Here is a 13,040-nt window from a genome sequence, read left to right as displayed (position 1 = left end):
TACTTCTGCACAGGCACTAAATGGAAAGTAAATGTGTCTGGCCCATGCGTTATTACAGACAGCAGAATCCCTGTACCTGCACATGCGTCAGATACCGTATGTCCTTTTGCTGCTCAGCTCTGGAACGGTTGGAAGGAGCGGTCAACAGCAACAAGTCACATAGCCACCTCTATCTTGCAGCCCATGGACATGGAAGATGCCCAAGTTAGTAGGTTTACTCAGCCAATACTGAGGCAGCTGGGACCTTCCCCGTGACACCTGGGGGACAGTACAAAGCCAATGATATCTGCATGGCTCATACACGATTGTTTACAGCAGTTTGAGAAATGTCATTGTGAATTAGCCAACCTCTTAAAATGTGCTCAGTTGCCTGGTTCTCACTGTGTAACAGGCATGATAACGTATACCTTAATATAGTAGACATAACAGTAGACTTCTGGACAATGCATGCCAAGAATGCAGACCGTTCTTAAATCTGTCAGAAAACAAGCCTTAGCCAGTTTCTTGTTACATTAATCAAAAGAAGAAACCTGAAGTTCCTTTTGGAGCCAGCTGAATGGGAATAAGCAGGCTACATTAGGAATTGCTTATCGTATGAAGCATTTTGACTTCTGTAGTAGTTGCTGAGGATCACTGTACTTGATGTGTAAGTGCAGTCTCTAAGTGCTCTCAGCAAATAGTAGTATGTCCAATCTCTTCAAAGTAAGGATTGCTGACTCTCAATGCAGCATAGAAATTGTAGCTCCTCAGGTTTCTGCGCCCCCTTGGGTTCTGCATCAACATTTTGAAGTACCCTTATCAGATCTCTGTGCACTTTCTATGTATCTCCTGACAACTTGGCTTTGTTTCTGATTTCCTAGTGGGTTATTGAATTGCTCTCTTTTGATTGCATTCCCTGAGCGCACAAAATAAAAGCGGTGAATGTGCACAAAGTATATAATGACATGTATAAATGACTCATTCTAACAGTAGTATAGTTATCAGAAAGATAATTAAAAATTGTACATTTGTTTTTGTTTGTTTTTTCTTTCTCCAGTACCTGGACTTGTCCCGTTCAGTTCTTTGAAGGGCACACCATTTGAAGACAAGATCTTCTTGAATTGGAAGGAACCAACAGAGCCAAATGGCATTATCACTCAATATGAGGTACCACTGCATACTTCTGCCGAAATATTGTCTTAAAATAATAGCTGCAATTAATCATGTCAGGTTATACAGATTGTGGTTTGCAAGCACCTAGCAGCTTGAGGTTAGTGGACCATCTTGAAGGGCACAGTAGTGATGAGGATAGTGAAGCCAATGGACAGATGCAGAGCCGTCTGTGCAACTAATAAGTTACAAGAGCGATCGTTAGGACTTTGCATTACAGCTTGTAAAGCCTTTATAAGGCCACTGTATAGAGAAAATATTTGGGTGTGAAATCAACGTTTTACCAAATTTTTCTTTATTTTCACAGGTGAAATACAACAGTATACGATCATTTGACCCTGCAGTTCCTGTGGCAGGTCCACCTCAGACTGTGACCAAACTTTGGAATAGCACACACCATGTATTCTCTCAGCTGCACCCAGGCACTACCTACCAGTTTCTTATAAGGGCTAGTACAGTAAAGGGATTTGGGCCGGCAACAGCCATTAATGTTACCACCAACATATCAGGTAATACGAACCGTAATCAAATTAGGAAATATACTGTACTGAGCACTGATAAAAATGCTTACTATTTTATGTTAGTTGAATCATCTGACCCAATTGGTTTCTTACCACCTAATGTAAGAAATGTAAGGCTCTGAGGGCATTTGCATCAAGCATTTCATTTATAAGGGCAGCCATGGTGTAGTGCCATATCCAAGCTACAATAGATCCCCCACAGATCCCACTAATTATTATAGGGTCTATCAATTTGAGTGAAAGAATAGAGCCGACTGCAGCATTATTCTTTCCATAAAATCTGCTGTGGTCTGGGACACAGCCTCTAATTTACCAATTCGGAATAGGGAACAGTTTATCTAAAAGAGGATCATGGAAGAATTTGTCTGGAATATAGTTTTTAAATCCACTGAACGGCTGTACCTACCTTGTCTCAAAGCTCCTTTCTGTGTAGTCTTACAAATGTTGTGATCATGACTGCAGAGTGAATCCAAAGTCTTGTTCTGTGGGAACACTTGGTAGGGGAGTATGACAAAGCAGATCAATCTAATTCCCTCTCTATAATTATGAAGTGAAGAGTTGGGATGTTTGGTTGTACTACGGAAACTCACCCATTTAACGCTTTGTCATGTTTTCTTATGTTTCGTGTGCTTATATATAATTATTTTTTTGCTTTTCGCTGATGAATTGAACATTTGTCCCTTGATTTTTAACAGTTCTGATTTTTCCACAGCTCCTACGTTACCTGATTATGAAGGTATTGATGCATCTCTCAATGAAACCGCTACCACCATCACTGTTCTGCTTAAGCCAGCCCAGGCAAAAGGTGCTCCAATCAGGTATGTCGCAGTGCTCGGTTTATGGAAGCTCTCATTTTTCCTGTATAAAATCTACAGGTCTGTTAGGTTGTCAGGATTGGAGCAAAATATCTGTATGAACACTATACTGTTGAGACCTCCCTATATTTAAACCACCAGACTGCATATTTGTGCCTCAGCACTTTGCTTCCCCTATTCCCTGCATTATTTCGTCTGGGCAGGATGTTTACATGAAACACTTCCTTTCTGCATACTTTGCTATTTAAGATTTCCAAAGGCTTGCTCCTCCTCATTAATATGGAGAGGGGAGGTGTAGGGGTGTGATTACTGCAGAGTAAACAGTGGTGCAAAAACAGGAAGTCCTGCATGTAAACATCCTGCCAGATGCAGTGATGCCAAGAACGGGTGAATGAAAGAATTGATATGAAATACTGGTATATGATGTAAAAATAAATGCAGATAAAAAAAATTATGGAACTAGGAGAGCCACTTTAAGCATGTTAGTTTACAATGTGTTTATGTGAATATAGTATACGTTCAGTTATGTATTCAGTACAGTCCATTTACTTGCAGTGTTCATCTTCCTTTTATAGCTTACCCGTTTCCTCTGTGGCTGCTATTTTTGACAGATTTCTACTGGGTGAAGGGTTCTCCCTCTCTCTTTGCTAAAAGTTGGTAGCTAAATAGAAGGCTCATTACTGAAATCTGTAATTGTAGACGTGACAAGGTTTCCTGGAACTTTACAAGTCTGTGCTGTCTCTGTCAATTATGGGACTCGTTTTAATCCTCTGTGGTTTGAAGAAGCTGAGCTACATCGATTTATAAAATTTTGATGCCTCCGGCTTGAAGCTGCGTGTAGCCGAGTTAGACTTGTGCTTCATACGTAGACAGAAGGTGCTGCTTTGTTGTGTGTGTTTGTGGGCTTCACTAGTCATATCTGGTTCCGTTCTATTACTTTCAGTGCTGGGGATTTGTGCATCTGTCATGCTAGTTTTAGGGATCTCAGCACATTTTTTATAAAGGCACACGACTTATCCTATACAAGTCGACTCCATTACTCAGACAGCGCCAGTAAAATTGCTGAAATGACTTAGTGGAAGTAATGGGGAAACACAGTCAAAAATGGCAGTCGTGCGGGCTTTAATTATATTTATTGGGCTTTGTTTTCTCAACTGCTTGTCTAAGGAAAGTGCATATTGTCAGAGTTAATACTTGGTAATAAGCGGCACTCTGTGAGTAATGACTTATTTTCCATGAAGAATGGAAAGCGTAGGTTGCTGTATTCTCAGCTGAAAGGGGGCCATGTGCTTTTCACTTACTCCCGACAGAATAGTGCAGGCCATTTCTGTGTAGAATTGCTTGTCTACCTAAGCGCACACTCCATGTAGGGATGAGGTCATGCATGTCCTGTCTCATTCTTTTCACCTAGGCTTTGCGTGCAAACTACTGTTGTACACAGTTCAGCGAAATGGGAGCCTTTTGATGTTCTGCAAGCATTCCGTTGTCAGATGAAATAGATGTTTTAGTGCATACAATTTATATTACTTTATATCATTTCACATTTTGTTGTTTATTCTGTTACATTTTAACAAATTCAGTGTCGAACTAAATACATGGCGTGGTCTAAAAGTTGCGGTGTTTGTAGAAGTAGTAGACAAAGCAGGTTATCTCCATACAGCACCATCTGCTATAAACTTTTCCAAGGATCTTGTCTTCGGCAGCGGTAGAGATGCAAGGCAGTCTATTTCAGTACAGTGGACAGATTTCTGTCCATCTGTGCTTGAATTACAAGATGTCAGTTAGAGTTTGGATCTGTATAGCTCTAAGCCAAGATAGCGAGGAAGCTGCAGCAAGGTCAGGAGGTGGGGATGCCTTTCAGCTCTTTCTGTCTCTAATAGTATGACAACTGCAAATTGGAGCCCTAAGCAGAGCCCACAGCCAGTCATTATGGTCATCTTTTGGTTTGAGCCTCTCCATAATATCATTTCAAAGGGAAATGCTAACGAAAATTGTGTAAAAAGTCTTGAGCTAGGAGCTTAATCTGCCAGGTTGCTCTGAGATTGTGAGATGCCTTGAATGCTAAGCATTCTCTAAATGATGATTTGTTCTATTGAATATTTACAGTGTGTGTTAAGCACACTAGAGTGCCCATTATTGCAAGGATATTGACTGGAAGTGTATCTTTGAAGGGATACTTCCATTTAAAAAAAAATCACATACAAAATTGTGGTATGCCAGACCAACAGGGGAATTATACGTGAGGTCACGGTGTGAGCATTAGGTGGGCCAAGGGTATATACAGTTCTGTTTACTCACGGTTATGTCGTCCCTGGGCAGGCTCGCATAAGTGATGAGGAGAACGGCACAGGAATTCTCTGGGACACACTGGTGTAAGGGACACAGGCCAGATGGTGGTTCGAGGTGCCCTTGATGGTCTGTATTAATGTGCCTATGGCAAGGTCCCTTGTAGTAGTGACGCCAGTGCCTTTTGTGGTGGTAGAACCATTTTCTGTAGTGTTAATTGAGGAACTGAAGACTGAGACGAGGATGGTGTAATTCAACGTATAACTTTTACTGAACGTTGCTCCTGGTAACAGTAACATCCAAGGAATAAACAGTCTCATGCATACATGGGTAGGGTAATGTAAGTCCTCAGAAGAAACAGGTCCTGCTTGCAAAGGTGCTTGGGAAGCCCTTAAGTATGGCCGTCTGCTATCCTTTGACTTAAAGGCAATAATAAAATCAAGGGGGGTATTCTGGCGGTTATTTCTAATTCCTGTCCTTCCTCATGACAGTCTCTAAACTTTTGCTCATTCATCAGTTCCTTGGCTGCTCAATTAACATTCCTATGAAAGCTTTTTCTCAATACTTGGCCCCGAAATGGTGTTGTCTAATAGGGCCCTTACACTGTGGTGGTCAGGACGGATCGAGACCCCTTCAACTTGAATTGGTCCGTGATCCATCCGCACCGCAAAACATTAGAGCAAGTTCTATTTTTTTGTGGTGTGGAGGTGCGGACAAACACCACGGAAGCACGCCGTAGTGCTTCCGTGGGGTTCCAGTCTGTGCTTCCGTTCCGCATCTCCGTGATTGCTGACCCATTCAAGTGAATGTGTCCGCATCCGTGATGCAGAGTGCACACTCGCTGTATGCGGGCCACAATATGGCCGTGTGAACAAGCCCTAACTGAGATAAAAATAAATAAAATACCCCTTTCTGATTGAAGTGTCGATTTAACACACTTTTTATTTTGAGTATACAACCATATAAAAAAAATCACTGTATATGCTGCATTTTAGGCAACCATTGTGTGATGTTTGTCAGTAGAGCTCTCTAGTCTTGAGGATAGAGCATAAAAGGGCTCTTGTGATGGTGGAAAAGGTGTAACATGTCCAGCTTGCTCATATGAGATTTTCGGGTGAACTTGTCCTTAAAGTTTGGTGACGTGTCCCCGGAAGGCACATCATTGCTGGGTAATGTGCTGCTTGGTGACACGTCACCACTTAGGCCAGTGATTGACCACAGTGTCGGACGTGACCCCTTCTGTACGTTTACAGACCTGGGACTAGAAGATAGCTGAAAGGAGCCAGGGAGCTGGAATGGGATGCGTTTGTTCACCAGGTACAACATGCTGTTGAGGATAGTTAGAGAACAAAAGGTTGGAAAACCCTTTTAAATCACTGGAGCTATTCAGTGTGGAATCTGCCTGCAAATTCAACATACTGTGGATTTTTAAAAGAAAAAGAAATCTGGAGTATGTTCATTGCTCCACACAGAAGTATCCCTGAGCTTGTGAATGCCCTGGTCACATGCATTGGCAGCAAAATGGTAGCAGCTGGATCTGCATCGGAATACTGACAGGATCCTCAAGATGTGAATGTGAGTAACTACATAAAAAATAAAAACCTCGAAGGATAACCGAGCCAGATCTTTCATGTTGGGCATGTTTGCTGTATACTTTTCAGCACAACTAGAGGCGGATATTTAATAGATTATAACGGTTGATAATTACCTTTTGGATAGTAGGCTTAGTTTTGTTTAGGGCTTGTTTAATTGAATCTCCAGGAAAGGAGAATGAGTCACAGTGGCTTTATTAAAGGAGGCTTATGGGATTTTGGTTGCTCGCATTGTTTCACATTAGAGACATTCCACCTTTTCATAAAGTTTCACAGTTGAAATAATAGAAATTCAAGGTTGTGTAACTTTAATGTCTTGCTTTTACAGTCTTTGCTGTAGTTTCAAGCTATTTTACATTACCCCCCCCCCCATGCATACACATAGTTGATGCTTTCAGTACTAATTTGTGATTCCGTCTTTTTTTGAACAGAGAGCAGTGTACATCCTCTAGCTGACTATTATCAGACAAAAAGTTGGCTATGTTTGAAATTTTCATTCAAAGAAAGATCATTTGTGGCGGAAAGATCTCTTTGAGAGAACGTTGCCAAAAATATATTTTGTCTATCACCTAGTTTCAAAGAATGTGTATTGGCAGTTTGAACAGTGGCCAATATAGACTATAATGTGGATGGCCGTGTCTGCCAAACCATCGTTCACTGCTGTTCAGTCTTCAAACTACCTCTGTCTTAGGCTACTTTCACACTTGCGTTCGGAGCAGATCAGTCTGGTGTCTGCACAGACGGATCCGCTCCTATAATGCAGACGATGGGATCCGTTAGTCAGACTTTACATTGAAAGTCAATGGGGGACGGATCCGTTTGAAATTGCACCATATTGTGTCAACTTCAAATGGATCCGTCCCCATTGACTTACATTGTAAGTCTGGACGGATCTGTTTGGCTCCGCACGGCCAGGTGGACAGCCGAGCGCTGCAAGCAGCGTTCGGGTGTCCGCCTGCTGAGCGGAACGGAGGCCAAATGGTACCAGACTGAGGCATTCTGAGCGGATCCACATCCACTGAGAATGCATTGGGGCAGTACGGATGCGTTCGGGGCCGCTTGTGAGAGCCTTCAAACTAAACTCACAAGCGGAACCCTGAACGCAAGTGTGAAAGTAGCCTAATGTGTATGGAAACCTTAACTGTACCCTTTAGAGATTTACCTGCCGATGCCACCATTCCCACTGCACTCACACAGGCTGCAGGCTCTTCTGCCCGGGTCCTGACCAGATGTGTGCCCTTCTTTTGCTGTTGAGCTGCATAGTTTCAACAGGGACCCAGATGGAAGTGCCCACAGCCTGTGTGAGCACTATGGAGACGGCGGCCTCAGCGGAGGAAGGAGCGGGAAAATACTAAATAAATCTTCCATCCACAGGACATTAGAAAGAACTGTTTTTATAAGTAGCCCGGAGAACCCCTTTACAAGCTTGTACAAGAGAAGTCAAGCCAAGTGGTTTAGTAACCCAGTTTTTAATGTCGACTATTGAAATATTGTAAAACGTCATTTAATAACGACTTACAAACGAAAGCAGTTGCACAAAAAGGTGATCTTTCGATTTGTCTTAAAGACATTTGAGAAAATCCCACAAAGACCATAAATTAATATTTTTTCAAAAATATTGATTGCCCATAGTGATTATTGGATAGCAACAGACCTGATCAGTTATGATTTGTTTAGAATGTTTCATCAAATAACTGGTATGGATAATCTCTGAAAGGAATTTGGGCTACCTATAGCCCTCTGCAACCATTTCAGTCTGGTTATTAATGATGATGCAAGAATATGCCCTGCACCAATGGAATGTGGTATATCAGCCTTATTTCATGTTTTTTGTTCATTTTATGTTTAACTTTGACTTTTTTGGGGGGTATTTTAATTTTTAAATGAACTTGGCAACAACTTCTTTAATGGTGGCAAGGATGAAACAATGTTATTTCCTTTTTTTCTAGTGCATACCAGGTTGTAGTAGAAGAATTACACCCCCATCGGACAAAGAGGGAGATCATAGGGTTGGAATGTTATCAGGTTCCAGTTTCCTACAGCAATGCTGGCAGTGGTGGTTCTCCGTACTACTATGCTGCAGTACTGCCTCCTTCTAACCTCCCTGAAGCTGCCCCGTTTACTGTTGGCGACAACAAAACTTACCAAGGATTCTGGAACCCCCCTCTTGCTCCACGTAAAGGATATAACATCTACTTTCAGGCTGTGAGCAGTGTTGAGAAGGTGAGTTTTTGTGATGGATTTGCACATGGCTCTTTGTTCTACTATTTCTGCAGGCTTTTGTTCTGCTTTCAGAATACCTTTCAATGTTCTATAGCACAGTGCATTCAAAAGTTACATTATTCAATTACCTGATGGCATACAAGATTGTTGTTTTCTAAACTGCACTACAGAGTAGGCATATAGAAATGTTGGGCTAGTTTATACAGTATTGCCCAAGCAAGTCTGTGTAAAATTAACTTTTTTTTTTCTTTTTTTTTTCTTAAAGGGGTATTCCGGTTACCATAAATATAACTTATTTTTAGACTAATTTATCATCAATAATTGCCTAATATAATGTAAATTTCACATTTACCGTTCAGTAGTAAAAGTAGTTTTCCTCCTCTGCTACTCACTGTTGTCCCTCATAAATTACCATGACATCGACCTGTAGTTTTGAACCTTTGTTAGGTCGAGCATGCTCAGTGTGTTCTAACAATTCTCTAGCTAAATGTCTTGTGAAACAAAGAGAGTGTTAGTGTGCTGGTGATTGGTGAGTAGAGGGGGCGTGACCGGACTGTGTATCAGGCAGCCAATCATTAACACTCACAGCAGGAAAGCTAGGGATTGTGGGGATTGTAGTCCTTGTGAGGGAAGATCCATGATACTCTGTGTGCTGCAGGCTCACACAGGAGCTAGTCAAATGGATTGCAAGGTAAATTGAAGCTCTAGTTATAGGTGTGGGTTGTTGGGTCACAGGTTGCAGCCTTAGGGCTGTTTCACACGAGCAGATGCCGTGCGTGACATCCGCTCCGTGAATGACAGCCAAGACCCGATGCGGACTGCAGAAGCACGGAGCAGTAACATGATTGATAATGCTCCGTGCCTCTCTGTGATCTTTTTACTACAAAATCAGTGAGATAAAGTTGTCACTGTGATTTCGTAGTAAAGCGATCACAGAGAGGCACGGAGCATTATCAGTCATGTTACTGCTCCGTGCTTCTGCCGTTCGCATCGGGTCTTGGCTGTCATTCACGGAGCGGATGTCGGCTGTCGCGCATGGCATCCGCTCGTGTGAAACAGCCCTTAAAGGGATTCTGTCATCAAGATTTTCGATATGGAGCTGTTCATATCATCCTCTCAGTCTCCATTATCTAATTAAAAATATACTAGTTTTACCCCCACCTGTCCTTTCATTTTGGATTAAAATCGGTTATATTAATATGCTAATTACCTTACTAACATGTCCAAGGGGCTGTCCGTCCGGCCGTTTGTGCCCAGCCGCACCCCTTATCTCTTAGCCCAGCCGCACCCCTTATCTCTTAGCCCAGCGCCGCCCCATTGCTAATTATGTACTCCTCTAATCGCCGATGGTGCACCGTAATCACGCTCATGCGCCCTAAATCCACTGGTCAGCGCCCGCGGGTGAAGTGCGCAGACAGCTGGTGCATGTGCGCTTCATTCGCTGAGGGTGATGCCAGGACACCGCGCGGGCACTGACCAGTGGATTTATGGCGCATGCGCGAGATTACGGCACACCATCGGCGATGAGAGGAGTGCATAATTAGCAGTGGGGTGGTGCTGGGCTACGAGATGAGGGGCGCGGCTGGGACCAAACGGCTGGAGGGACAGCCCCTTGGGCACGCTAGTAAGGTAATTAGCATATTAATACAACAAATTTTTATCCAAAATGAAAGGACAGGTAAGGGTAAAACTAGTATATTTTTAGTTAGATAATGGAGGCTGAGAGGATGATATGAACAGCTCCATATCGAAAATCTTGATGACAGAATCCCTTTAATGCAGTTTTTCAAAAATTAAGTTACTTTAATGAAATACCCCTTTGAAGTTTGAAGATCCTATAATAAAAGAAAAATAGGAAAACATTTTGTATAGTAAACTATTTTCTGCTTCGCATTGCCAAGATGTGTTCTGGCAAATTACATTTTTCCCCTTTAAGAAAGAATATATATTTGTACTCCAATCAGACCTCAGCTTAGAGCTCCTGTCAAACCTCCAATGTTAATCAGATCTCAGCTCACACCCCCAATGTTAATAAGACCCCAAGTCAGACCTCAGATCAGACCCCCAATGTGAACAAGACCTCATATCGGACCCCAAATGTAAATATGACCCCCATTTAGACCTCAGATCAGACCCCCATGTTAATCAGATCTCAGAGCAGACAAAAAAAAAATGGCTTCCTGTCCACACGTAATATGCTATGTTATTTGGAGATCAGAGTGTTGGTCACATACTACAGTTGAAGATCAGAAAGGAGGTTATAATTTACAAATAAGATAATTACCTTCACTACAATTTACATCATGTACCTTTCTAACAGGTCCGAGAATAACATTTTTTATAGGAGTGCTTCTTTAAATAATATGTTAGGGAAAAACTTAAACTTCAGTTCTTGTAGGTTATCATAACAAATGTGCATAAGTGTACTTTCACACTTGCGTTAAAGTTTTCCGGCATTGAGTTCCGTCCTCTGGGCTCAATACCGGGAAAAAACTGACCAGTTTTATCCTAATGCATTCTGAATGGAGAGCAATCCATTCAGGATGCATCAGTTCAGTCCCTCTTACGTTTTTGGGATGGAAACAACACTGCAGCATGCTGGAGTTTTCTCTCCGGCCAAAAATCCTGAACACTTGCCTGGGATCTGGCATTAATTTCCATTGAAATGCATTAATGCCGGATCCTGCCCCTAGTGTTCTGGCAAAATGGATCCAGTTTTGTGGCATGCGCAGGCCTTTAAAAATGAGAAGAAAAAAATAACTGAACCGTTTTTCCGGATGACAACCAGAAAGGCGGATACGGTATTGCAATGCATTTGTGAGACGGATCCGGATCAGTCTCACAAATGCCTCCGTTTGCGTCTGGATTGCTGGCAACGGAACTGCCTGCCGGAATCCTCTGCCGCAAGTGTGAAAGTACCCTAAGCGTGCTGGCATACGTCACGGCTGTGCTGCATTTATGTTGTGAAAGCTGCTGTATACCAGCCAGTACCAAATCCCACTGTGTCCCCAAAGCACACAGAGCTATGGGGACTGGGTATTGCGGATGTGCTAGCGGCCATCTAGCAACCCATGTCCTCAGCTCTATACACAAAATCCCGGTGACAGGTTCCCTTTAAGGAAGATACCTAGTAGGTAACGGTCAGTGCTAATAGTAATTTCAAGCGCAGGACTGGACATTCACTTGGCCGTGTTTGGGAACATCCAGTATCCATGTGTTTTTCCAGTCTTATTAGTGAAGTGCAGTCATATAATGGACATGCTTTGTTTGGTTTGTCTTGAGATCTGTGGAACTGAAGTGTATATTCCCTGTAGTGCGCAGTTTCGGTTACTATACTGTGAGCCTTTTTTTTTGTGAGAATTCGGAGTGGGGCAGTACTAGGGCAAGCTGTGGGCTAAATGGATAAAAAGCTGCAAGACTGAAGCGGAAGCTGCTTTCTGTGAATGATTTCCTTGTTTAAAGTGAATAAGAGAAAAGCACAGCACGACGTGCAATAACACAAGATGCTTTAAAATCCAATTTGAGAATCTTCCTCTAGATAAGTAGGGTTCTCCTGGAGATCGCCGCATCCTTGTTATACAGTCCCCGTGCCAGGTGTCTGGGGATTAGTTGAAATTGCAGGGATGTGCAGCGAGATTGATGGCTAGGGTCTGTACCTGGATGTTTAGAACCAAATGGAAATTGAGGTTTTTAATGTTTTTTTTTCCCTCTGCTTCCTGTTTAGGGTCTTGAGATCTGTGAAATTATTACTTTGGTACACTGTCAGACTCTTAGTAATAGAGGTCAGACTGCAAATGTAAATGATTATGCGACTGTGTGCATGCTGCTATTTAAATAGTTCTCGCTGGATCAGGATTATTTTTTTTCATGTCAAAGCACAACTTTCCAGTTTATAAGAGACAAAAAATTGTTCATTTGTTCATGATCTGCATGATGTCTAATCTAATATATGCCATTAAACTGGTATCCTACGTGCTTTATTGCTTCAAATGTAATGATTTAGTATCAACCACCATAAGTTAAGATAACTGTATTGATGCCTTTCAAACGAATTATTATTAGGGTGCAAATTATTATTGGGGTGCATTCATCCGCAAAACACGGATACTGACTGTGTGCGTGCCGCAATTTGTGGACCGCACATGGCCAGCGCTATGTAGAGAATGGCTAAGCTTGTCCGAGGTTGCGGACAAGAATAGGACATGCTCTTTTTTTTTTGCGGGGCCACGGGATGGAACAATAGATACGGACAGCACACGGTGTGCGGTCTGCATCTTTTGCGGCTCTATTGAGATGAGTGGGTCCGCACCCGTTCAGCAAATTTGCAGAACGGATGCGGATCCATATCCATTTATACGGTCGTGTGAATGCACCTTTAGTCGTTTTGTCTTTTGCAATAAAGCAATATGACAGCTCTCCCTTGGGCCTCATTCACATTTTCTTATTTGATCAGT

At 42.3% G+C, this 13,040-nt stretch overlaps 1 protein-coding gene across 4 annotated transcripts in view; it reads left to right on the top strand.

Moving 5' to 3' along the window:
- The window catches only part of PTPRK (protein tyrosine phosphatase receptor type K), a 348,184-nt gene that overhangs the window by 243,136 nt on the left and 92,008 nt on the right, over positions 1 to 13,040 (top strand). For all 4 annotated transcript variants that reach the window (XM_044291903.1, XM_044291905.1, XM_044291906.1 and 1 more), the window contains exons 9-12: positions 1,037 to 1,146; positions 1,457 to 1,658; positions 2,383 to 2,488; positions 8,313 to 8,586. In XM_044291903.1, coding sequence (XP_044147838.1) covers positions 1,037 to 1,146; positions 1,457 to 1,658; positions 2,383 to 2,488; positions 8,313 to 8,586 — 692 coding nt within the window. The remainder of the gene's footprint in view (positions 1 to 1,036; positions 1,147 to 1,456; positions 1,659 to 2,382; positions 2,489 to 8,312; positions 8,587 to 13,040) is intronic.

Source organism: Bufo gargarizans, chromosome 4 (assembly GCF_014858855.1).
Source record: "Bufo gargarizans isolate SCDJY-AF-19 chromosome 4, ASM1485885v1, whole genome shotgun sequence".
Lineage (NCBI taxonomy): Eukaryota > Metazoa > Chordata > Amphibia > Anura > Bufonidae > Bufo > Bufo gargarizans.
Note: the sequence above shows the minus strand (reverse complement) of the source record. Positions and strands in the feature narration are given on the sequence as shown.